The sequence below is a fragment of the Scomber japonicus genome, chromosome 23, assembly GCF_027409825.1.
Source record: "Scomber japonicus isolate fScoJap1 chromosome 23, fScoJap1.pri, whole genome shotgun sequence".
In the NCBI taxonomy this organism is placed as follows: Eukaryota; Metazoa; Chordata; class Actinopteri; order Scombriformes; family Scombridae; genus Scomber; species Scomber japonicus.
The window spans coordinates 25,738,128-25,765,395 of NC_070600.1; the positions used below are offsets into that span (position 1 = coordinate 25,738,128).

The window sequence follows — 27,268 nt, forward strand, 5'->3', positions numbered from 1 at the left end:
ACCTGGTAAAGTCACACCTGTCAAAATCACACCTGTCACCATCACACCTGTCACCATCACACCTGTCACCATCACACCTGTCACCATCACACCTTTCAAAATCACACCTGTCAAAATCACACCTGTCACCATCACACCTGTCACCATCACACCTGTCACAATCACACCTGGCTGTCACCATCACACCTGGCTGTCACCATCACACCTGTCACCATCACACCTGTCACCATCACACCTGTCACCATCACACCTGTCACAATCACACCTGTCACAATCACACCTGGCAAACTCACACCTGTCTGTCACCCTCACACCTGTCACCATCACACCTGTCACAATCACACCTGGTAAAGTCACACCTGTCACAATCACACCTGTCACCATCACACCTGTCACCATCACACCTGGTAAAGTCACACCTGTCAAAATCACACCTGTCACCATCACACCTGTCACCATCACACCTGTCACCATCACATCTGTCACCATCACACCTGGTAAAGTCACACCTGTCAAAATCACACCTGTCACCATCACACCTGTCACCATCACACCTGTCACCATCACACCTGTCACCATCACACCTGTCACCATCACACCTTTCAAAATCACACCTGTCACCATCACACCTTTCAAAATCACACCTGTCACCATCACACCTGTCACAATCACACCTGTCACCATCACACCTGTCACAATCACACCTGTCACAATCACACCTGTCACAATCACACCTGTCACAATCACACCTGTCACAATCACACCTGTCTGTCACCATCACACCTGTCACCATCACACTTGTCTGTCACCATCACACCTGTCACCATCACACCTGTCACCATCACACCTGTCACACCTGTCACCATCACACCTGTCACCATCACACCTGTCACCATCACACCTGTCTGTCACCATCACACCTGGCAAAATCACACCTGTCACAATCATGCCTGTCACAATCACGCCTGTCACCATCACACCTGTCAAAATCACACCTGTCACAATCACACCTGTCACCATCACACCTGTCACAATCACACCTGTCACAATCACACCTGTCAAAATCACACCTGTCACCATCACACCTGTCACAATCACACCTGTCACCATCACATCTGTCAGTCACACCTGTCACCATCACACCTTTCAAAATCACACCTGTCACAATCACACCTGTCACAATCACACCTGTCACCATCACACCTGTCACCATCACACCTGTCACCATCACACCTGTCAAAATCACACCTGTCACCATCACACCTGTCACCATCACACCTGTCAAAATCACACCTGTCACCGTCACACCTGTCACCATCACACCTGTCACCATCACACCTGTCACCATCACACCTGTCACCATCACACCTGTCAAAATCACACCTGTCAAAATCACACCTGTCACAATCACACCTGTCACCATCACACCTGTCACCATCACACCTGTCACCATCACACCTGTCACCATCACACCTGTCACCATAACACCTGTCAAAATCACACCTGTCACCATAACACCTGTCAAAATCACACCTGTCACAATCACACCTGTCACAATCACACCTGTCACCATCACACCTGTCGCCATCACATCTGTCACCATCACACCTTTCAATATCACACCTGTCACCATCACACCTTTCAATATCACACCTGTCACCATCACACCTTTCAATATCACACCTTTCAATATCACACCTGTCGCCATCACACCTGTCGCCATCACACCTGTCACAATCACACCTGTCACAAGAACACCTGGCAAAATCATATCTGTCACAATCACACCTGTCATCATCACACCTGTCATCATCACACCTGTCAAAATCATATCTGTCACAATCACACCTGTCACCATCACACCTGTCATCATCACACCTGTCACCAACACACCTGTCATAATCACACCTGTCACCAACACACCTGTCATAATCACACCTGTCACCATCACACCTGTCACCATCACACCTGTCACCATCGCACCTGTCACCAACACACCTGTCACAATCACACCTGTCACCATCACACCTGTCACCATCACACCTGTCACAATCACACCTGTCACAGTCACACCTGTCAACATCACACCTGTCACCATCACACCTGTCTGTCACAATCACACCTGTCACAATCACACCTGTTAAAATCACACCTGTCACACCTGTCACCATCACACCTGTCAAAATCACACCTGTCACCATCACACCTGTCACACCTGTCAAAATCACACCTGTCAAAATCACACCTGTCAAAATCACACCTGGCTGAATACTTTAGACCTTTAGTTTTAACATCACATCACTTTGAATCGGTTGTTTTTTCGTATTGTTACAAACTGCTTCACAGGTGATGTTTGTGTGTTTTGACTCCCAGGTGACGTCAGCATCGGGATCAAGTGTGCTCCAGGTGTGGTCGGTCCTGCGGAGGCCGACATCGACTTCGACATCATTAAAAACGACAACGACACGTTCACGGTGAAGTACACGCCTCCTGGCGCCGGGCAGTACACCATCATGGTGCTGTTCGCTGATCAGGTGAGTCCACTCGTCAGGAACAAGCTTTCTGAAAACATAGGCTCTTCAAAATAAAAGATATATTTAAAAAAAAAAAATAATAATTCTTAATGTTCAAACAGGAAATCCCCATCAGCCCCTTCAGAATAAAAGTGGATCCTTCTCATGATGCAGCTAAAGTTCGAGCCGAGGGACCCGGACTCAACAAGACAGGTGAGCTGACTCAATATCATCAGTTATATTCATATTCATATTGATATAATAAATAATGTGTTAAAGATTTTTTTTTTAAGTTTGTAATCCATTTTTTCAAAATGTTGTATTTAAATTTGATGATTTTAGTCATGAGTCATGTAGTTTTATGGAATTAATTGTATGTGCTCATGAATCATTATATTTTGTGTACTAAAGTCGTTTTATTAGTGCATATAAATGTGTTAGTTTTGCTCTGTAATTGATTTCATTCATGGTAATTTGTTCTGCATTACCAACTTAAAGAATAAATTAATTATAATGTAAATGAGCTGATAATTAGGATTAATAGGGAGTATAGATTTTGGACAGGTGTCATCTTTGACTTCCTGTAGCAACAATAAAACTGTTTGTTTAGTTTGCTGATTCATTTCCAGTGATTTTCCCTCAGATTGATGTTTCTCTATAGAAATGAAGGAACCGATTCATTTCTTTAAGATTCAGCCATTTCACATACAAAGAGTCTGTTTGACCTTAATTTAATTATTATGTGAAAATGATCAAAGCTGCATAACCTCGAACTCAGTTTATAAAAGACAACATGACAGAACTGAAAATATGAAACCAAGTTCTAGGTTTTTATTTTTTATGTTTTTGTTGATTTTTAATGTCAGAAGATGAAAATCCTCTTCACTATGTCTGAACAGTTATATTTCATGAGTATTTGTATTTTTATATCTATTATATTTCTGATTACCTCTGAAGGTGTTGAGGTTGGTAAACCGACTCACTTCACCATCTACACAAAGGGAGCCGGTAAAGCCAAACCTGAAGTCCTCTTCACCGGAGGAGCGAAAGGAGAAGCCGTCCGAGACTTCGAGATCATCGACAACCACGACTACTCGTACACCGTCCGCTACACCGCCATCCAGCAGGTGAACCAGCATCTGTCTGATCATCGGTCTGTCAGCTTGTGTGATGAACCTGATCTGACTGTTTTGTGTCTCTCAGGGGAACATGTCCATCACCGTGTGTCATGGAGGAGACCCGATCCCTAAAAGTCCATTTAACATCAATGTGGCACCGCCGCTGGACCTCAGCAAGGTCAAAGTTCAGGGACTCAACAACAGTGAGTACATTTGACGTGTGATTTTTAGGAAGTGTTCGCAGCGACTTCTTCTCAACAGCCTTAAACTGTAGATCTAAGATGAAACTATCCAGTATTGTCTTTACAGCCAAACCGTCTTCAGTCCTTCATTTAACTTCTGGAGTTTCCTGCTTTATTCAGCCAGTTTGAGCTTTTGAGCTGCTAGAATGACACTTTTACAATGAAATGTATGTAGATGTAGTTCATGTATTTAAGAAGTCCTTCATCCTAAGTCCCATCTATATTCTTAACTTTGACTGATGAACTGTTTGTAAAGTGTAATGTAACTTTATCTCAGTGTTTGTTTGTCTGATTGCTTTGTTGTGTTTGTGTCATGAAAAAGTCGCATTTAAAACATTTCTCTACTGACTGAACATGTTTGTGTGTGTGTGCGTAACAGAGGTGGATGTTGGGAAGGACCAGGAGTTCACCATCAATACTCACGGCGCCGGAGGTCAGGGCAAACTGGATGTGAAGATCACGTCTCCGTCACGTCGACCAATCCCCTGCAAGTTGGAGTCGGGCACGGCCAATGAGCTGCACACAGTGAAGTACATCCCCCCCGAGGAGGGACCCTACAGGGTGGACGTCAGCTATGATGGAAACCCCGTCCCAGGAAGTCCGTTCACTGTGGAGGGCGTCATGCCCCCGGACCCTTCTAAGGTGAATCTCAGTCAACATTCAGTGGTATTGTCTATCTTTGTATAGATGCAGATGTTTTTAATGGATAAATATCTCTTAAAATGAAGGTTCTTAATCTGGGGTCAAGAAAAGTCAGTGGATTATACTTCTGTACAGTTTAGTGTTTTTAAAGGTGAAACATCCCTTAAGATTTAATAATTAGCATCAAAGCCACCTCTGAAGTTCCACCTTACTTGAAAAAACCCTTTTAAAGGTTTAAATTAGGGCATCGTTTTTATGTTATTTGGCGGCTAGGATCGCAATTTGATGAAATCTTTCTACCCAGCTGTGTTTTGAGGAGTAAATACGTGTTAAAATTAACGAAACTGCAGACAAATGTGGTTTTAGTGGGTTTAAATCCCTAATTAAACTCTTTTGTGTCCAGGTGCGAGCCTTCGGTCCAGGTCTACAGGGAGGTGTGGTCGGTAAACCGGCCCCCTTTGCCATTGACACAAAGGGAGCAGGGACTGGTGGTTTGGGTCTGACCGTGGAGGGTCCCTGCGAGGCCAAGATTGAGTGCCAGGATAACGGGGACGGGTCCTGCTCTGTGTCCTACCTCCCCACTGAGCCCGGCGAGTACGCCATCAACATTCTGTTTGCAGACCAGCACATCCCAGGGTCCCCCTTCAAGGCAGTAGTGCAGTCAGCGTTTGACCCCAGCAAGGTGACGGCCAGCGGTCCCGGTCTGGAGCGGGGCAAGGTCAATGAGGCCGGGGCCTTCACGGTGGACTGCTCTAAAGCCGGGGAGGCCGAGCTCACCATCGAGATCCTTTCTGAGTCCGGATCTAAAGCTGAAGTCCTCATCCAGAACAACAGCGACGGGACTTATTCCATCACCTACATCCCGCCGCTGCACGGCATGTACACCATCACCATCAAGTACGGAGGCCACGCAGTGCCCAAGTTCCCCGCCCGCCTGCAGGTGGAACCAGCTGTTGATACCAGTGGGGTCAAAGTCTACGGACCAGGAGTGGAACCCAGAGGTGAGGCTGCAGAGATATCATCAGTTACAGGCTTTTCTTAGTGTTAAATACTCGTTAGAATTTACAAAATAGCGTCACAGTTACAATTTCACATTAAAAAGAGATTCAGTGTTTAGCTAGAATATCAGTTGAAGTTAGTTTGCAGTGTAGAGGTGAAATATCATCAAGACTTTAAGAGCTGTCAGTGGTTTACATGCTAATATTAAAGCAAATTTGGTGGCAAATGATTAATGCCTTAAATACATGGTGGTGCTTTATCAGTGACCCCCATTGTATCATTTATAGAAACAATCTCATCCTACAGGCCTAAATCCTGTAATATGTTTCACCTTCATTGAAAAGGCCTCTTTAGGTACAAATGAATGTTTGTTTAATTTTCAGTGCTTTTTAATCTCATACAGAGCTGCTCACTTATTTGGTCAATTTAAGTCCATTTACTTCAATTTGATTCCAATAACACATCTTGTAAAAAAAGGGTTTAACATTGATTATTATTGTTGGAATGAACGTGTAGTCTAGTCGAGAATCACAAGAAGCCTGAGACTGAGATTTTCCAAACTCTCTGCTGTTCTGAGGTCAGTCTTTTTTTTTTCTTTTTTTGGGCAGGTTTAAGTGTGTGTAAGTGTGTATTCAGGGTTTGGAGTCTGAACTGTGTGAGTCAGCTCTCAGTGGTTTATTTATTGGCCTCAAAAAAGTCTCCAGAGTCAATTATGACAGTTAATAAACTCGCAGCAGTACATGTGAGTTCTGTTGACTAAACTTTTCCCATTAGGTTTTTTTCCCTTTAAACTGAAACTAGTGGTATTCAGGTTACTAACTGTTATCTGATACCTATATTATACAACTTACACGTGTTTAACAGTTGAACACTTCGTTAGTTCCTGGAAAGAATTCCCATAATATTTTGTACAGTGTAGACAGAATGACCACCATCATACATACTGACAGTTCAGAGATGTGCTTCAAAAAAACTTCACTAAAATTATGAAAATGATCTATTTCTGAAACACAAAGCAGGTCTCATATCACTCACTAATTCTTTCATATCATTCATTGAAACTGTTGACTGAAGCACAATGATGTGACTCTGCTTTGGAGTAAAAGACTTTAGAATTAGCTTTAGAAAAACTGAAATGAAAACAAATCAATTCTACAATGAATTAAGATAATTTTATAAATGACTGACAGTAAAAGTTCTCTTCTTATGTTGTCTTCAGGAGTCCTGAGAGAAGTCACCACACATTTCATCGTGGATGCTCGAGCTCACTACAAGAGCGGCGGCAGTCACGTCAAAGCGTGTGTCGCCAATCCGTCGGGCGCCAACACGGACACCTTCATCACTGACAAGGCCGACGGGACGTACAGAGTGGAGTACACGCCGTATGAGGACGGTGAGGACGTGCTTCACTCAGCAAACTGCAGGAATCAGTCGTCTGCTGCTGTTTGTGGATGTTTTTTCCAAATCAACACATCATAACATTAAAATAAATCCCTCTGTGGCCTTAACAAAGCCTCAGTAAAAGGAAAGAGGCGAAACACTTTAATGAATGATGTCATTGTGTTTACGACTGTTTAAGTGGTGAGCTGCTAATGAGAGATCCTGCTAACAGTGTTTCAGGCACGGTTTCAATTTAAAGTGTTTCCCCACCATTAAAATCCAAAACACTCAAATCTGCTTACACTAACAAATGAATCAAGACTTTAAATAAACTGTTTGTGATGCTGCAGATGTCCATTTACATAAATAATGTTGGCAAGAGGAATATATTTACAGTTATAACTGCTGCAGCATGTTAACTTACGTAAGCTAGAATGCTTATGTTATTTTTAAATGTTTAGATTGATATAAACGAGGATAAGAGTGAAGTCATGAACACAAGTTATATTCACAGATCTGCTGAACAGCCTCGTCCTGCATTAGAGAAGTGCTCAGTTAAAACAACCAAAGTGCTAATAGAAGACTGTCCAAACATCAGAGCTCGGGTTAACACACTGAATCTGTTGAAGAAGAAGCATATAAAGTACTACAGTAATACAGCTAAGACTGTGCTGTTGTGGTTACACATTAAATATAATATGAAATACCAATTTAATTTGTCACTTCATCAGTTCGTGTTGGGATCTCTGGAGTAGAAAAGGAACCGCCGATATAGAAAGTGAAGTTAATGAATGCCATCAGTCTTTTTTAAATGCTCAGAGCAGCAGAGTGAGGAGGGAGGATATTATTAGCTGCAGGCTCTCTGCTCACAGCAGATGGTTTTCCACTGATAGTAATGTGTGACATGTGGGAGCCCCTTGCATTGTGGGACAGAAATACTCATTCGGCCAGGAATTTTAATGAGAAGTGTCGTCCCACACACACACACAAATACACTCTATGAGTTTGTGACTGGAGGGTTGCTGGTTCAAATCCATGCACAGCATTGAAGGAAGATTAATAAACATTTAATATTCTTATAAAACTGAATGGCAGCAAACAGGCGAACTCAGCAGTGTTAAAAACTCAGCTGAAGCAGTATATCTTTAGCTGACTTTAAAGGAAATCTTTTTAATTAATGTATTCTTGTATTTTAGTTGTCTGAAAGTGAAGTGAGGTGTTTTAGCCTTCCCTGGGTCAATGATGCATCACATAAACAGCCTCAAAACTGCCTAATCCATTTAGAAAGTGACAAAATTAAAATGTATTAATGTGTACAAATAGTTCTGTGTAAATATCGGGACTGCTTTCCAAACTTGCAAACAGGTGACATGCTACCTAATAACAAAATAATACTAGCCTGCTAAAGTAGTATACTGAGGTAACTGTCTGTTCACTCCATAGCTACCAGGACAATAAGGTAAACCAGTGAGTTCAAGGTGATGTCAGTTATATTTCTGTGATTTGGGGTCTCAACCTCAAAAAGAGTTAACGTCAAATTGCTACACACAAAGAAGGCCTACACTCTTTTATAAGCTGGTTTTCATATTATTGTTCTTAAAATATCTAAAATTTAACAGAGTTATGCAAAAAAACAAGATAGAATACAATGAAAGGAGTTTAGTATATCTACCAGATTTACATGCCAACAGGCACAATACAGAAACAGTTAGTTGCTAAGATTTTCAGAATAAATTTATAGATGATGTAATCAAAAGTTAAAAGAGTAAAAAGCTTTTTAATCCTGTGGGGAGGTTGTGGCTCAGGAAGTCGAGCGGTCGTTGGCGGTTCGATTCCCGGCTCCTCCGGTCTGCATGTCCATGTGTCCTTTGGCAAGACACTGAACCCCAAATTGCTCCCGTTTCTGTGCCAACAGTGTATGAATGAGAATGAATGGTTAGTTTCCTCCTGATGAGTGGCAGCTGCTGTCATCAGTGTGTGAATGGGTGAATGTGATATGCAATGTAAAAGCCCCAGCAGTCCAGTTACCGTTTGATTTTTTTCTTTTTTTCATGTGTCTGTGATTTTTGTTGTCTCGTCAAAAATGGATCTTTGGACTTTGGACCAATTGTTTTTTAAAATCCTGGCAACTACACAAATGTACTCTTCATGTTGGACTCAAGAAAACCCAACTAAAACATATCATGAAGAAATTAAGTGAACTTTTCTAATATTTATGGTGGCATCTCTCTCTCTGTCTCGATGTAGGTTTGCATCTGATTGAAGTGTTGTACGATGAGGTTGCCGTGCCCAAGAGTCCGTTCAAGGTGTCGGTGACTGAAGGTTGTGATCCCAGTCGAGTTCGAGCTTATGGTCCAGGTCTGGAGGAAGGACTAGTCAACAAACCGAACCGTTTCACTGTTGAGACCAGGTGATTTACGACATGACTGGATTCAGTTTTACAGCTGAATGTTTTTAGACAGTTTTGCATTAATTTCAGTCCATTCATACCTCTGTTGTTCTCCTCTCAGGGGTGCTGGCACCGGGGGTCTTGGCCTTGCCATTGAGGGTCCATCAGAGGCGAAGATGTCCTGTAAGGACAACAAAGATGGCAGCTGCAGTGTGGAGTACATACCCTTCACCTCTGGAGAGTATGACGTCAACATCACGTTTGGAGGCCTACCGATCCCAGGTGCTGGATCTAAACCCTCCAATCATGACTAACCATTACAAACCCAACACTTGATGCTCTGATGTGTGGAGTCAGGGTTAGATTTAGGTAGTTCTTTATCTATTTCAGCTACAAATAACCCAAAAAACTATTTCTGTCCACCTATAAATGTGCTGCAGGAAGTCCGTTTCGGGTCCCAGTACGAGAGCTGGTGGATCCCAGTAAGGTGAAGTGTTCAGGTCCCGGCTTGGGAAGTGGAGTCCGAGCTAATGTCCCTCAGACCTTCACTGTGGACAGCAGCAAGGCTGGCGTGGCCCCTCTTGAGGTCCAGCTCTATGGCCCCTCAGGTGAGAACAGATTAACTAAATACTTGACTTTATTTTGTTGATCTTTACCCTGATCTGTCCTCATATAGTCCAGATGTATGTAGGTACATGTCAGCACTCTGATCCAAAGCATAGTAACTTCTGCCATCAGTAAGGTTCAGACACTGTTGAGTGATCCCACAAGAACTTTGTTTGAACCTTACTGAGACCTTAACTTTATATAGTCAGTCCTGAATCACAGGGAGGACCGACTACATGTTCTTCACTTGGTCCAAAAACTGAATCTTGCTCTAATAGATCTTCAGTTGAAACTCTTCTGATTGGTCCTCAGGTGTGGCCGAGCCTGTCAGCATCACTGACAATGGTGACGGTACTCACACGGTCAACTACACTCCTGCCAACGACGGCCCGTACACAGTGTGTGTGAAGTACGCAGACCAGGAGGTTCCTCGCAGGTAAGAACCAAACAGATGAATGTACAGGAAAGTCACGGACGTTCAACTCAATGTGGTCTAATTTCTCAAACCATTCAGTCCATTTAAGATTAAGACGTTGCCAGCTCATGATGCCAGTAAGGTTCGAGCCAGCGGTCCAGGTCTGAATGCGTCCGGAGTTCCAGCCAGTCTGCCGGTGGAGTTCACCATCGATGCCAGAGACGCTGGAGAGGGACTGCTCACTGTCCAGATACTGGTGAGTCACACCCTGAAGACTAACAAAACTACTTTTATACTGAAAAGGGTTCGAACCAGCTCTGAATTCAGATTCAGGACATGGCTTTATAGTCTTTGTGTCCATTTGGAGAACTGTAGGGGGCGCACCATCAAAACTTCAAGGATAATCAGAAGTTAACCGAGACATAAAATAATACTTCTCTATATTGTCTTTATTTTGATAATTAGTCCAAATACCGTCTCTCCTCCCCAAAAAATGAATTTTAATATATAAACTGATTGTTATAATGACAGCAGGTACTTTTTGCTCTTGAAGTTAAGGACCTGGTCACACCAGAATTTATAATTATGACATTTTGGTTTACTTCAGGGACTTTGACACATTCAGTGGGTTATACTGTAGATGTGAAATCTTCACGATTTCTTCAGATTTCAGACTTTTGAGGGAACGTTGAGCAATGTCGCTACTTTTTTATTCATTTTTATTTAATCAGGTGGTTAAAATAGTTTTGGGAGTTGAGTAAATGTACTTAGTTACTTTCCACCACTGTTTGCCAACTAGTCCAGAAAGTATTAAAGCTTCCAGCATCACAGGGACTTTCTGGTGTGAGCAGGCGTTGAACCTTGAGTTCAAAAGTTTTTATAATCATACAAATTCATACATGAAGTCAGAACTGAATAAAGTACCTTCACAGATATCAGCTTCTCTGTTCTCTTTCTGTCCTACTGACTCTTTTAACCCCTGATACAAACTCTCCATGTGACTTCCTGTGCCACCCATGAGGCTTGTTGCTGTTGCTGCAGGGTCCGGATGGGTGCAGGCGCGAGGCCTCTGTGTTTGTGGAGGACTGGGGCAGGAGGGTTTGGGAGACTCATATAGTAAAGGGAACCATCCCCTTCCGTATTCTTAAGAGAGGCTGTGTAAGGCCTGCACTGTTTCTTCTCCCACCCCCCTCCCTCCTTCACCTCATCTCATGTCTCCCCTCCCCCTCTTGTTACCTTCCTTTAATTACTCTAGTTTAATAATAATGACTTTCAGAGGGAATCATCTCCGACCTGTGAGCCTCGTCCTGTTTTTCATCGGCCTCCCTGTTAATCTAATATATAAGACAGGGAATACTTTCTGAGCCACACTTTATTTTGGTGGAAAGTAACTAAAATGTTATAAGGTAGTAAATGTAGTTATCAGAGTGTAAATGATGAGCTCACATTAAACATTTAACTCATGTCTGTCTCTACTGTAAATGCACACATCAATAATTGTAAACTCCACTTGAAAAAAGAGCAGATTTAATGTTTTACAGTATAGGCTACCCCCATCCTCCCCCATCCTCCCCCTCTCTCCCCCTCCCCTCCCCGCTCCTACCTGGTCTACATGTGGACTGACCCCTATTCAGTTTGGCTAATAATGAGCTAACAGGCACATGTGGTTTTCAGTTGTACTAGCCCCCCCACCCCCATCCATCCATCCCTCCTCTGCTGCAGTGAGTAGAGTTAGATCCTGTGTGACTCATGTAGAGCAGATCAGCTGATCAGGACATGTGAGTGCTGAAAACACCACCGGTCTCAAACCTGAGGTGGACAATGTTCTTCCTTATTTGTGTGTGTGTGCAAACCAAATATTAGAACATTATCTCCGTCACCAATAAACCTCCATAAATCCACTTAGAAACCAGGGTTAGGGTTAGAGAAACCCTTCACATGTTGAAGTGTTCTTCAGTGATAGTCTGTACATCACAGCAGGCAGCGGCTCCTAATCGGTGACTCACTACTTTTAATGAAGACTATTAATTATTATTTTCATTATCAAAGGATCTGCTGATTATCTTCTTGATTGTTTTGTCAATAAAATGTTGGAAAATAATGTAATGATTTCCTAAAACTCACAGTGGCGTCTACAAATATCTTCTGCTGTCCAACAAACAAGTCAGATTATTAAATATCATGTTTGATTACAAAAAGCTTTAAATATTTAAGGTCTAAAACACAATCGATGGTACCTGGTAGGAGACCTGTGGTGTGCAGTACTTTAATGCTCAGTATTATATGTTGATGTCTGTAAACACGCTTCTCATCTCACATCCGTGTTCTCGCAGGATCCTGAAGGAAAACCAAAGAAGGCGAACATACGGGACAACCGGGACGGGACGTACACAGTGTCCTACGTTCCCGACATGACGGGACGTTACACCATCACCATCAAGTACGGAGGAGACGAGATCCCGTACTCGCCCTACCGCATCCACGCTCTGCCCACCGGAGACGCCAGCAAGTGTCTCGTCACAGGTCAGACTCCGCCCACCACTCCTCTGTCCACCAATCAGAAAACCTGAAATCATCTGAAACTTCTCCATTTGTTTTCTTACAGTATCGATCGGAGGACACGGACTGGGTGAGTGAACTCAACCTCTAAATAAACTGAAGCAGTGACAGAAAGTAAATCTGTACATTTACTACAGTATTTTTACTTTGCTGTGTTGGTACTAAAGTAAATGATCTGAGTTGTTATTTCACTACTGCTTATATCTGCTGACAGCTACATGATAGTCAATTATAAAGATTTATTAACTCTTTATATTCTGATCTGTTATGGTTTATCATCACTCTGTCAGGATCGGGTATCGGTCCGACCATCCAGATCGGAGAGGAGACGGTCATCACTGTTGATGCAAAGGCTGCTGGGAAAGGTAAAGTCACCTGCAAAGTGTCGACCCCTGACGGAGCGGAGCTGGACGTGGACGTGGTGGAGAACGCTGATGGCACGTTTGATATTTACTACACGGCTCCAGAGCCGGGGAAGTACGTCATCACCATCCGGTTTGGAGGGGAACAAATTCCCAACAGCCCGTTCCACGTGGTGGTGAGTGACGACACAGCGTGGTGACGGGTTCGGTTCATAGAGATTGGTGGTTCCCAACCTGGAGGTCTGCTCAGGATGATTAACAGGATTACTTTCCTCTAATATTTGCTTTAGTACGAATACTTGAACTATAAATCAATAAAACTGGAAACAAATCAGTTTTCAGTTGATGGGTTTATTGAAGTGTTACAAGGCAGACAGGCTGGGAACCATTAGATCAATACTGTCATAAAAACATAACTACAAATGTTTAACAGCATTATAATTTATTATAAACACATTGTTCAGCTTGCTGTGTTTCTCATTATAACTGAATTAGCTTTAATTAGCTCAACAACACTTTCATGTCTGCCAGTCATCAGTTAATCCTTTATTTATATCTAAAAACATCAAACTGTTGGTTCTTAAATGTAACTTTGTGTTTGTAATTTAAGGGATTTTTGGTTTATGTGAAATATTTTTAAGTGCAATGAAATTTTAAGAGAATCGTATTCAGAATGCAGATTTTTGTTTTTTAAATAGATTTAGGAAAGATAAATGATAATAATGATGGTAATCGATTAGTATGTATTGAGGTTTTATGGGTTTTGTCTGGATTAAGGGATTTTAAAAGGCCTTACTGTTTAATTATAACTTTATTTCTGTGGCACAGCTGCTTTTTCTGGATGATGACATATTTATTTATTTATTTATTTAAATAATTTAAGGGAGAACGTCAAATGTCCACAATACTGTGAGTCTATGTCAACCAAGAAACAGCAGAGACTGTGTTCCTCCTGGCAGACATGAACAGTGTCGTTACATTAATAATGAGACATATGAGTAGTGTTTGTGCATGCAGTCGTGTGTGTTTGTGTGCTCTCTAAAAGTTGTACCTTCTCCCTGTCAGGCCACTGATACCGTCCCAATAATAGAGGAACCATGTGACAAGCTTCAGTTACAGCAGCCGTACTCTCCCTATGTGGGCTTCTCCCCTCACTGGGTATTCATGTTAAACAGTCGTATCATACTAAATAAACATATTACTGTTCATCTACTGCTCTACAGACCATGTCTGTCCTCTCTTCAGTCTTCATCACTTGATCTGTTGACTGCAGCTTTAACACAGTCAATAACAACCCAGATTCACTTATTGATTTTCTTCCTGCTGCATGATCTGCTCACTTCTACCAACTAACAGCAAACCGCAGCTCTGTGCTCAGTGGTGATTATGGGATGTTAGACATGAATGTGAGATGATTCAACACAAGAGCAGATTTATGAGTTTGGCTGATTAGCAGCTCAGTACAAAGATGTTGAACCTGGAGAGTTTGTGTGGATGTCTCTGGATTGGTGAGGTGATATCTTTTTATTTCTGTAAATAGATTAAAGTTTAATGTTCCTGCTGCTCAGAACAAACAGTTCTTTACTGTGTAGATATGATGAAAGACGGGTTGTTGATGTGTGGCACAAACCTTAAATTACATTAGTTGTGATTAAGGAAGATTTGATATATAGAGAGAGTTTAGGACAGATGAGTGTTTCATCACTGCTGGTATGTTCTCCATGTGCTGTATGTGCATGAGATGTTAAATAACGTAACTGAGATTTCAGATAAATGTCGATGTTCATTACGTCTAGTTTGTGAATATCTGAAGTGATGTGTGCTGACTTTACATGTGACACATATGTTGCTATTTGATGTGATTTTACACATGTAGTTGAATGTTTTTCATCATTTAACAGATAAACCAGGATAATAGAAGTGTTACATTATTATATTAAATGAAAAGAGTCGTGCAGTGTTTCAGACCTGGCAGCTCCTGTCTCTGAACTTTAGTCTGGTTTAATAGGACTCTGGTTGGTTTTCCTCCCTGATGTGATTTGATTGATCTGATTTGGGCTCGTTTCACCAAAATGTGGAGCATACAAGCTGCGACCTGCAACACACAATCATTTAATCGTGTGTTGATTATTTTATCACATTGAACTAGACCTGCAACCATGAACAGACATGAGACGACTGCAGGACTCATAAAGAGAGACGATGATTTGTGATCTGCTTGTTAACACATCAGTCACAGTCAGACCAAAAACAACATCGGACCAATGAGAGGCGAGAACGTGTGAAGATAAATGAGTTTGGTCCAGTGATGCAGAGCAGAACAAACACACTGGAGGTTTAAAAACATCTCAAACAGCCTTAAAGATATCTTTGCTTCTTCGGTTGTGAACTAAACCTCATCCAGATGTTCTTCTGTAGGTTTAACAGCATCACTCTGCAGCTAACATTTATCATACTGGTTTACATCCTCAGTAGATCAGTGTGTCATCTCTCTCTGTCTTCATCCTGCTGTGATTCCTCCTCCTCCTCCTCCTCCTCCTCCTCCTCCTCCTCCTCCTCTTCCTCCTCCTCCTCCTCCTCCTCCTCCTCCTTCTCCTCCTCTTCCTCTACCTCCTCCTCTCCTCCTCCTCTTCCTCTCTGGCTTTTCTCCCAGAGTTCCCAGCATGAACACTAACGCTCCTCCTCTCTGGTTTCAGGCCACTGATGATCCCATCAGCCCCGTGGACGGGATGGAGCCGGTGCTCCGCCCTTTCAGTCTGGTCATTCCCTTCACCGTGCAGAAAGGAGAGATCACAGGTGAGTGTTTGTCTTTCAGAGAAATGTTCACAGATGAAAAATTGATCTGGGTTAAATGTTGTCAAGACTTATGTATCATGAATCTGTATAAATGTGTATTAGATCTGAATCTATGTCTGTGATTTAGGCCTCAGTGTTTTGCTGAATCTGGCTGAAAGTTTGGCTGCTATTTGTTTACATATTAACAAAATATACAGAAACAGGAGAAGCAGGTAGATAAACACAGAAGCTTTCCTGCAGCTGTTTTCAGTCTTCAGTCTCTGTGTTTGTGCTGCAGGTGAAGTGCGGATGCCCTCCGGTCGAACCGCCTGTCCTCACATCACGGACAACAAGGACGGCACCGTCACCGTCAAATACTCACCAACTGAACGAGGTCTGCATGAGATGGACATCAAATATGATGGCAACCACATCCCAGGTAACACCCCCTCCCCTCCCATACCCCCCCCCCCCTCCCCCCCACACAATCAAACAGTAGAGCATCATCAGCGAAGGGTTTGACGTCAGGATGGATCATATGCTTTGCTTCACAGGAAGTCCTCTCCAGTTCTACGTTGATGCCATTAACAGTGGTCATGTGACGGCGTACGGTCCCGGTCTGAGCCACGGCACGGTGAACAGACCGGCCACCTTCACTATCGTCACTAAAGACGCTGGAGAAGGTATCGATAACACAACACACTGACTGTTGCATACATTCATCATAGTTTCTTAATTAGGGGGCAAAACTTGTATTTTTAATATTTTCCTTTATTGATTTCAGTTTATTTTATATTGTTGTAATTCCATTTTCTGATTAGTTAAAGTTTCCTTGTTGTCTTGATAAATATTCCTTTAGGAGAAGTTATATTGATTATATTTGTGTCTCTGCAGGCGGTCTGTCTCTGGCTGTGGAAGGTCCCTCTAAAGCAGAGATCAGCTGTAAGGACAACAAAGACGGGACGTGCACCGTGTCCTACATGCCCACCGCACCTGGAGACTACAACATCATCGTCAAGTTTGATGACAAACACATCCCCGGCAGCCCGTTCACCGCCAAGATCACCGGTAATAAACATTTATGGAGACATGCATTTTTAGAAAATTACGACATTACTGAAAATCTGCTGTGATCTGTAATTACTGTTCCAGCTCCATTTATTATTAAAATACTGTTAATTACGGCTGTTCAGTAGCACTGATATGTTACTATCTTCATCTCTAAAATGTGTTTCTGATTTTTAAAAAGCGATCAGGTGATGAAACCACTTCCCATAGTCTCAGTTCTCAGAGTGTCTCCTTTTCAGCTCCGACAAACCTTTGGAGTCCTCCAGGGTTCAATGTTGGGACCATTATTATTTTCACATTTGTCACTTTATTTTCATGAACGCAGAGCTCTCAAGTCTCACGCATTGACCATGAGACACATGCATTTCAAGCAGCTCACACGCTCACACATATTTCATCTTCAGGTGACGACTCCATGAGGACGTCCCAGCTGAACGTCGGCACGGCAACAGATGTTTCCTTAAAGATCACAGAGACGGACCTGAGCAGCCTGACGGCGACCATCAGAGCACCGTCCGGCCACGAGGAGCCGTGCCTGCTGAAGAGGCTTCCCAACAGACACATCGGTTCGTTAGGAGCTCATCAAAATCTCAAGTTCTAGTTTAGAAGATGTAATTCCTGTTAAATTTAGTCAAACAATAACCTGAGCAATAATTTGAGGTTTTATTAAGTCACAATTTCTGATGTTTATGCAACAATTTCAAGGAATTCCTTAAGAAACAAATGGATTTATATGCATGTGGTATGAATGTATATGACTTGGACTGGAGTCAGATTTATGAATTATGACTTAATTGGGATTTAGAATAACTAAAGAACTGAAGCCCAAAAATAACAATAATTAGGGCTTTTAAATGACTCATTTTAAATTAATCTAATTATATTTTTTTGCATTTACCAACTGTTTTCTAGTCTATATTAACACTGTAAAGCACTTCTTGCCAGTGTGTCTTTATTGGAAATCAAATGAATGCAAAGAAAGTTACTTCATGAACTTTTACTTTTAGATTTATTTCAAATCAAAAGAAGATCAATGAGCCTGAGATAACACAATGTCTACTTCAAAAATATAGAAAAGAAATGCTGCAAAGACAGTGTGGTCCACTTCAAAGTCTGAAGGTCTTTACACTCTGTCTGAACACACAGTAGCAGACGTCTGTCAATCAAATGAGAGAATAAAATGTAATCACATCTCTAAAGTTGACGTGTTGCTCTGCTCGCAGGGATCTCGTTCACGCCAAAGGAAGTTGGAGAACACGTGGTGAGTGTGAAGAAGAACGGGAAGCACGTGACTAATAGCCCGTTTAAGATCATGGTGGGTCAGTCGGAGATCGGAGACGCCAGCAAGGTGAAGGTGTACGGTCAGGGCCTGGTGGAGGGACACACCTTTGAGGTGGCCGAGTTCATCGTGGACACCAGGAACGCAGGTACGATCAACTTTAATGTCTGCCAGCTGTTAGCTCATGACCGATTTCTTTAAATGAATTCACGCGTGTTTCTGCTCTCAGGTTACGGAGGTCTGGGTCTGTCCATCGAGGGTCCCAGTAAAGTGGACATTAACTGTGAGGACGTGGAGGACGGGACGTGTAAAGTCACCTACTGTCCCACTGAACCTGGAAACTACATCATTAACATCAAGTTTGCTGACCAACACGTCCCAGGTACAAATCCAACCTATCTATCTCCTAATATTCACACAAAACAAACATTAAACAGTCCAAAACTCTTGATTTCAGTTCCTCTTCTTCAGCGATGTTTGGTGTTTTTGTCCCAACAGGAAGTCCGTTCACTGTTAAAGTGTTTGGCGAGGGCAGGATGAAGGAAAGCATCACCAGGAAGCGCCAGGCTCCCTCCATCGCCACCGTGGGAAGCACCTGCGACCTCAACCTCAAGATACCAGGTGAGCTGTGACATCACGCTGTCGTCTCCAGCTGCTTCATCTGTCCACCCGGCTTCCTCCATTTCCCAGTATGCACTTCACCTCCTCCTCTGTCCCACCCCCTCTCTGGCTGCTTCCTCTCCTCCTCCTCCTCTTCCTCCTCCTCCTCCTCTTCCTCCTCCTCCTCCTCTTCCTCGCTGTAGGGAACTGGTTTCAGATGGTGTCGGCTCAGGAGCGCCTGACGCGGACGTTCACGCGCAGCAGCCACACGTACACACGCACTGAGCGGACGGAGATCAGTAAGACTCGAGCTGGAGAGACGAAGCGGGAGGTCAGAGTGGAGGAGAGCACGCAGGTCGGAGGAGACCCCTTCAGAGACATGTTCGGAGACTTCCTGGGACGAGAGTGTCTGGGCGGGTTCAGCGGCAGCCGACCGCCACTGCAGGAGGGTGTGTGTGTGTGTGTGTGTGTGTGTGTGAGACATAAGTGTGTGTCTAACTTTTTAAAGGTGTTTCAGACCTGTGTGTTTGTTCAGATCTTTATCATCCTACAAAAGGAAGCATTTTAGCAGCATAAAAACATTGATAACAATAATAATAATAATACTTAAAGCTGCAAGCAGCGATGAACGGGGGCCCTCGCTCCCCCACCCCTGCCACGGCCGGCAGGTTTAACGTAGGCAACACTTTGATAACTTTTCATCTACAATGTGTTAAGATCATAATGACTGAATTTGAAGTCGATCAGATTAAATCTGAGCAACGTACGATGAGTGTAAATCGCAAAAATGGTGCAAAAATCACAAATTAAATACCAAATGGCAGAGTTCCTGTTGGAGTTCAGTTATGGGTCCAAGAGACTTTTCTGTGCATCTTTACATGATACATACCTGTACCAAATTTCATTTGTCTATGTCAGTCTTGAGTTCTGGGGCACTTTTAGGCTGTCAAAAATAATTCAAAAATGCCTTAAAATTATAATCTTAAAAAAGGAAAGATGCAGACTATGGTTAAAAAACAAACATCACATATATTGACAGAAAATGAACTAGTTAAATATTAAAGTGAAAACTAAACTTCAGGCTACACTCCACAGGTCTGAACCCTGATGCAGGTTTTCAGTGTGTGTGCATGTGTGAGTGTCGTGGTAGAAAGCTCCGGAAACATCTAACCTCACTGTTTAATCTGTTTTTTGATGCATGTCAGTGTCATAACGGGTTTGACTGAACAGAAAGCTGAATTATAATATAGCAATGTTGCTTATTTTAACATTTCAGAAGGTCAACGTATTATATTATATACATATATATATATATATATATATATATATATATATATATATATATATATAGATGTTAGTAGTGTTATTAAATGTCAAATAGGTTTTAATGATCATTAAGTGTTATTAACTCTAATTATAAAGTTATGACAACCTACAAAATATCATCTTAACAATTACCAGCAATTGTTACCTGCAGTTTTTACTTAACATTTTCTTCTTCGCTGGTTTAAATGGTCTAACTGTACGTATTTGTTTTCATGTGTGTATTTTTATAACTCGTGCAGGATGCTGTGATGTTTTCTCTTCAAAGTGTAATCCACTAAAACTTGACTTCTCTCTAACTTGGTTCAGAAAAGGTTGAGAAAGTGTGCTCACCTCCTTCGTCTCCCTCCGTCCATCCGGCAGGTGAGACAGGAAACCAGGAGATGACGGCTCAGGTGACGAGTCCCGGCGGGAAGACGGAGGACGCCGAGATCATCAGAGGAGAGGACAGCACCTACAGCGTCCGCTTCATCCCTCAGGAGATGGGACCTCATATCGTGAACGTTAAATACCGGGGCCAGCACGTTCCCGGGAGCCCCTTCCAGTTCACCGTGGGGCCTCTGGGAGAGGGAGGGGCCCACAAGGTCCGAGCAGGAGGCACCGGTCTGGACCGAGGAGTGGCAGGGATCCCAGGTGGGCTGGAAATATCTGACTCTTCTCCCTTTCTATTCCTTCAACCTTTTTCTCCTCCTCAACCTTTCCTTTCTCATGTTTATTCTTTCTTCTTTATTTCATTCTTTTTCTTCATTTTGCAGCTGAGTTCAGTATCTGGACCAGAGAAGCCGGAGCTGGAGGTCTGTCCATCGCTGTGGAAGGACCCAGCAAGGCCGAGATCACCTTTGAAGACAGGAAAGATGGATCCTGTGGAGTCGCCTACGTGGTTCAGGAGCCTGGTGAGACTCACACTCAGACTAAAGATAATAATAATAACATTAATTAGACTTTGTTCGACACCTTTTAAGACAAATCACAGATATAATGCATAAAGATTGTTTAATTTAATCATCCATGAAATAAAACAAGAAAAATAGGGACTCAGATAAGGACATTTAAGTTTGACTCCAAAACCTTTTCTAACTGTTGGCGGTGCACAGAGTTTATGTATAAAATAGTTATAAGGGTGGCTTGTAAAAGAGAGACATTGCCCATCCAGAAGGAATATGACATACAAAGTGTTTTTGAATAATTTTACCATAAATGTGTCATGATTTTTGGTGCACTCCTATTTCATTCTTTTCTTTACTTTATCTCAACAGTGTCCACCTGTCATCATTAGCTTCTCTGTGCTTCTTAAACACTTTGTAAACCTCGGATTTTAAAAGCTGCCAGCTACAAATAAAAGTTTTCAAATGACCAGTTCAGCATTTTGCTCTTGTGTCTTCTCTCCAGGTGATTATGAGGTCTCCATTAAATTTAACGACGAGCACATCCCTGACTCTCCCTTCATTGTCCCCATCGCCACGCTGTCTGATGATGCTCGCCGCCTCACCATAACCAGCCTGCAGGTGAGAACACCTCATCTAAATCTGCATTGCATTACAGTCACAGTTTATACAGAGTCAGCTGACTTCACCGCTATATGAAGAGTGTCTATAAACCATCTGATGTGTCATCTTCTATATTAAAAAGGTGACATTTTGATTTTCCATGAATAGATTTATTATTAGCTGATGTGTCTGGCTGCTCTTTACTTTCTGTGTAAATATATCTTCACCACCTTCTTGTTATAACTGTAGCTCTGTATATTTAGACATGTGACCTTTGTAGTTATGAATAGAGTAAAAGTATCACCTCATGCACCACTTTTACGCTAATGCAGATTAGATTAAAATACTTTTTCTCTTTAAATTTTGTTCTTCTTCAATCCACATTGAGCCAGTCTTTTAGACCAATATAAACTTTTTTTTGTTCAGCTTACTTATCATATAAGAGGACACACAAAGAAAACACTTTTAGGAGAAATGGCTCACAGATTTTGCCATGAATGCACTTACATGCAGTGTATGTTTGTGGATCAGAAAATGAGAAGAGTTTCAAAACTCCAGATGCAAATCTAACTCTAAACTGGTAACCATGGTAACCAGACTGCCTACATCCATGAGCATGTTACAGCTAAGTCGTGCTAAAACATTTAATTGCACTGAACCACAATGTCTGAACCCTGACAGTCCGGGATGAATACACATACGATTACACCCCTATACAGTATATATATGTGTGTGTGTATAAAAGGAAAATATGATATTATATTAATTTTATTTGTTAGTGGATTGGACAATGCACTTTTAAACACCATAAATTAACCACACATTAATAGATACAATCCCTCTCTCTTCCTCTCTTGTTCATCAGGAGATGGGTCTGAAGGTGGGGCAGGAGGCTTCCTTTGCTGTGCAGCTAAATGGAGCCAGAGGGCTGGTTGATGCCAAAATCCACACACCATCAGGAGCCATAGAGGAGTGTTACATCACCGAGCTGGACAGCGGTAAGACCCGCCAACTATCACTGGGTGTTCAAATCGTCTAGTAAAAAAAGATTTTATGTAAAACTTGAAGCAGTAACATCATATTTAGTTCCACACGGCTCCAGTCAGGGCCAACTTTTCTCTATCGCAGTGGAAGTTAACATTAAGGAGAAGCGCAAGGCTCAAGTCTTGGTTCATTACTTTTCATTTTCTTTATGTACACAGTATATAAGCATAACCCCAGTGAAATTGCTATGCAGATGATGCCTACCTATATGTGGCTCCTCTTACAGCAGTGGAAAGTGAAACTCTGAAACACTGACATGAACAGTTGATCCAGAATTAAGAGAATACCAACATCCCAGCTGTATTATGAGTGTTGATTGTAATGTTTGTGTTACTACAGATCAGCATGCTATCAGGTTCATCCCAAGGGAGAACGGAGTTCATTCCATCGACGTTCGTTTCAACGGCAGCCATGTCCCTGGCAGCCCCTTCAAGATTCGAGTGGGAGAACCGGGACAGGTGGGAGATCCTGGCATGGTGTCTGCCTTTGGACCAGGACTGGAGGGAGGAACTACTGGTACACAACAAAAAAACTTCCTAAAAAATACCTAAATTCAAAGCTCTTAATTAATGAATCAAGTAAGTTTTAATGAGTGTTTGTCCTTTCTGTCTCCTTCTTTAGGTGTTGCGTCAGAGTTTATTGTGAACACATGTAACGCTGGCGCAGGAGCTCTGTCCGTTACCATCGACGGACCATCGAAAGTAAAGATGGACTGTCAGGATTGCACTGATGGCTACAAGGTTTCCTACACACCCATGGCTCCCGGAAACTACCTGATCTCCATCAAATATGGAGGACCCCAGCACATCGTAGGCAGCCCTTTCAAGGCCAAAGTCACAGGTGGGTCATTGTCCTCAACACCAATTATGAGAAGGTGGGCAGTTCAATTCCTGCCTCCTCCAGTCTAACCCTAACCCACTAGCACCCTGCGTGTGAATGTGTGTAAAAGTGCTTTGAGTTGTTGGAAGACCAGAAGGCATTGTTAGCATTTGTAGTACTTACATGCCAGGAGAGAGACCTGGCTGGCACCTCAGTCAAACTAAAAAAGAAAAAAAAAAAACTCCAACCATCACGGAGTCCACTTCGGATCCCAACAAACCAACAGTTTTTGTGATTAATGTGGCCCAAATTGGTTGAATTTGCATCTCTTTTTCAAAACATTGAGATTGAAATTTTCTAACTTTTAATTGTTCTGACTAAATAAATCTTTCAGTACTTCATATGGCAGCTTGTTTTGTATAACCTGATCAATGACCACCAGATACTAAATATCCAAAAGATTACTGAAGCCTCTTCAGGTGCCATTAGAACCTCCTAAAGGAGAAATATTTTATTAATGATCCCTAGAACCCTCAATGACCACAATGTTTACATAAAAGACTTTTGGAAAAATGTATTTCCATGTGTGACTGCAGTGAAAGTTTGGTTTGGTTTCATATCTCAGCTGAACTAACTGATAGTGGAAACATACGACACAAAACCACACAAACACGTGACAACCACGTAAAAGTACTTTTTTTGTTTTTAAAGGTGGTGCAAAAACTGGCATCTCATTACTAAGATGCCATTTTCTCATTTTCGTTGAGTCTCTGATTTGAACTATAAATGTCTCTGCAGGTCCTCGTCTGTCCGGCGGCCACAGTCTGCATGAGACGTCGTCGGTTCTCGTGGAAACCGTCACCAAGTCATCAGCGATGGGCGGGGCCTTCGCCTCTTTGCCCAAATTCTCTTCAGACGCTAGTAAAGTCATCTCCAGGGGCTCTGGCCTATCAAAAGCCTTCGTCGGCCAGAAGAACACATTTACAGTCGACTGCAGCAAAGCAGGTGAGACACGACAAAGCACACAAAGATACAACACAAAGATCTTAGATGAAATCTAATTTAAAACTGAAAGATTAGACGGACATTAGTTGAAGTCATCCTGATTTGCTGTCAAGAGTCAGACGTTTCAGATGGATATCATTTTTATTTCTTTGTATCAAGTACAGAAATCAGAAATGTTTATAAATAATGATTTTGATGGACTGCACGGTGCTTAAAATTCACCAATAAACATGCAAAAAACATTTATTTGTACCATAGTTTTTAAAATATGGTTTTGTGCTTCTTAGTTTTAATTGTTACAAGTTTGACCTCAAACTTTGAATCAGTTAAATGATGATTACTGGGTCCTGATACATTAAAGGGTTTTTGCCTCAATCGATTAGTTATTGCTTTAATGCAATTTAGAGATTTTAACCATTGAAAAATGCTTAATTTATGTAGAAAGTCAATTATAACATCTCAGTGTATCAGAATTAATTATTCATTAAATAACCCCAACAGTTTAAATCCTACCAAATAACAAAAATCTTTAAACAATAGTTTTCTCTACTGACATTTCTTCTCAGGTCTTGGTCAACATTTACACACCTACAAACATACGTGTGATAAGCCAGTTGCTGCAGATGAATTGGCTCTAACTCTAAGGGACACAATAATTCAGAGCTGCTTTTCATGGAAATTGGTTAGGCAACCTAAACAACCTTAATCCATGCACAAGAACATTTCCCTGACTGTCGGTATCTCTGCAGGCACCAACATGTTGATGGTGGGCGTCCACGGGCCAAAGACGCCATGCGAAGAAGTATACGTCAAACACATGGGCAACAGGATGTACAACGTGACGTACACAGTCAAAGAGCAGGGCAGCTACATCCTCATCGTGAAGTGGGGGGACGAGAATGTCCCCGGCAGTCCCTTCCACGTCACTGTCCCTTAAAACTGAACTTTTCATCTGGATGTCTGTCTCTCCTCATCCTCCATGTTGCACTGAAGATTTTTCACTTCCCGGTCCAGGGGAAAGTTTCCACACATATTTCTTGAGTCTCTCTGTGACACTTTCTGCCCGCCTACACATCGGTTTTATTTTCATTTACACACATGAGATGACAGCTTTAGTTAAAGACAGTGATTGTGTTTCAGGTTGCATCTTTCCATGTGATCGGTTTTACCTTAATGATGAAGAACCAATATCTAAGTTGTTCTCAATAATCTTAAGGCAACCACTTCCACAGTCATACTAACAGCAGCATTTATAATGGCATACTTTTTAGATCAAAACAAATCATTTCATTGGAATCAGTTTGATTCATTTACAGACACAAAGTAAATCTACACTGTGGTTTCATGAGGAGTTTAATCTTGAACTTTGGTAAGAGTAAATCCCCTTTTGGGTCCTACTACTTTAATTGATCCACATTTAAGTCAGGTAAAGACAATCTTCTCTTTTTCAAGTCAATCATTTGGGCAAAACCACTTTATAGATTTTTACTACCAAGTTTTCTGGGTCTTTTCAGGTTTTGCCAAAACTATTGGGTTCAAAAACTTGGAAATTCCTTTTTTCCCCTTTCTTTTCTATTTCCACAGTAAGATTGTACAACCAGGAACAGAAGCATCTAGTTTCATATCCTGTCTGGTCGAACCTGTGTAATGATATAAAGGCATTGTCCCACAAAGCTGCAGAAAGCTGAAGATATATCGGAGGATCGGGACAAGCTGTGCTGTGACTTTAAGAAAGAAAAACTCTGCTTTTGAATTTATTTATTGTTTTTATTTTCTTTGACAGAAAATGGTCTTATTGTTGAGAAGGAGCAGGTGATAAGGTTGATCTCTCCTCCTGGATTATGTGTTCAGAGAGGACAGATGTGACGATTTAGTTTTTATAACCACAGGAAGGAAGTGCGGTGAAACAATCAGTTTTTTGTGAATGTTGGAAAACACGGATGATGTTGCAATGACACAATATTACAGAGTGACATTTTATAGTGATTTTATATGTATGAATGAAATGAATTTTAATTGTTTGATATGTTAACCTTAATTCTGGCAAGATTGTGCAGGCATAATAAAGGTTTATTCGCTAACTTGCCATCAAGAAGTGCTGCGGCTCGTCTGATGTCTCTTTAATGATTTGAATGAACACAACCAGCGCCCCCTAGAGACTGCAGTCGTCATTACAACCCCTTTCACACCAAAGCAGTTCCAGTGCTGGTGCTGGTGTTGGTTCGCAGCTGCTCAAGGTTCTTGCGGGGCTACGTAATGACGTCACCGCATACGCCAGTTACGTTCTCTGCTTACCCATAAAGACTCGCGCCAACCCCGAAGCAACAACAACAACAACAGTGGCCGACTAGCAAAGAACTGGTGCCACTCTGGAACCACTTTGTCTGTGTGAACAGGAAAACCGCTTTCAAATTAAGCACTGGCCCCGAACCAGCACTGGAACTGCTTTGGTGTGAAAGGCGTAAGTATGAATCTATAATGAGCATTTATCTATCCTTAAGAACATCCCAAATATTAGAGCTAAAAATGAAGGAAGTAATCAGGGGATTAGATTTTGATATTGTGTAAAAATGAAGATAATATACAATAGATGCAGTTAATTTATGAGACGTGTTATGAAATATGCATTAAACACTCCTGAAT

The 27,268-nt window shown here is 42.0% G+C and overlaps 1 protein-coding gene across 1 annotated transcript in view; it reads left to right on the forward strand.

Moving 5' to 3' along the window:
- flncb (filamin C, gamma b (actin binding protein 280)) overlaps nt 1-26,121 on the forward strand; it is a 58,779-nt gene extending 32,658 nt beyond the window's left edge. Inside the window, exons 21-53 of the mRNA XM_053313843.1 lie at nt 2,374-2,534; nt 2,636-2,726; nt 3,471-3,640; nt 3,717-3,834; nt 4,253-4,515; nt 4,919-5,516; nt 6,734-6,907; nt 9,142-9,304; nt 9,405-9,565; nt 9,724-9,891; nt 10,202-10,325; nt 10,404-10,560; nt 12,638-12,827; nt 12,910-12,933; nt 13,154-13,401; nt 14,291-14,383; nt 15,922-16,021; nt 16,299-16,439; nt 16,555-16,683; nt 16,895-17,068; nt 17,473-17,634; nt 18,292-18,495; nt 18,577-18,729; nt 18,846-18,968; nt 19,151-19,396; nt 20,634-20,903; nt 21,026-21,163; nt 21,660-21,775; nt 22,623-22,755; nt 23,141-23,317; nt 23,423-23,641; nt 24,419-24,625; nt 25,375-26,121. Coding sequence (XP_053169818.1) covers nt 2,374-2,534; nt 2,636-2,726; nt 3,471-3,640; nt 3,717-3,834; nt 4,253-4,515; nt 4,919-5,516; nt 6,734-6,907; nt 9,142-9,304; nt 9,405-9,565; nt 9,724-9,891; nt 10,202-10,325; nt 10,404-10,560; nt 12,638-12,827; nt 12,910-12,933; nt 13,154-13,401; nt 14,291-14,383; nt 15,922-16,021; nt 16,299-16,439; nt 16,555-16,683; nt 16,895-17,068; nt 17,473-17,634; nt 18,292-18,495; nt 18,577-18,729; nt 18,846-18,968; nt 19,151-19,396; nt 20,634-20,903; nt 21,026-21,163; nt 21,660-21,775; nt 22,623-22,755; nt 23,141-23,317; nt 23,423-23,641; nt 24,419-24,625; nt 25,375-25,562 — 5,783 coding nt within the window. The 3' untranslated portion in view covers nt 25,563-26,121. The remainder of the gene's footprint in view (nt 1-2,373; nt 2,535-2,635; nt 2,727-3,470; nt 3,641-3,716; nt 3,835-4,252; nt 4,516-4,918; nt 5,517-6,733; nt 6,908-9,141; nt 9,305-9,404; nt 9,566-9,723; nt 9,892-10,201; nt 10,326-10,403; nt 10,561-12,637; nt 12,828-12,909; nt 12,934-13,153; nt 13,402-14,290; nt 14,384-15,921; nt 16,022-16,298; nt 16,440-16,554; nt 16,684-16,894; nt 17,069-17,472; nt 17,635-18,291; nt 18,496-18,576; nt 18,730-18,845; nt 18,969-19,150; nt 19,397-20,633; nt 20,904-21,025; nt 21,164-21,659; nt 21,776-22,622; nt 22,756-23,140; nt 23,318-23,422; nt 23,642-24,418; nt 24,626-25,374) is intronic.
- The last annotated feature ends 1,147 nt before the right edge of the window (nt 26,122-27,268 follow it).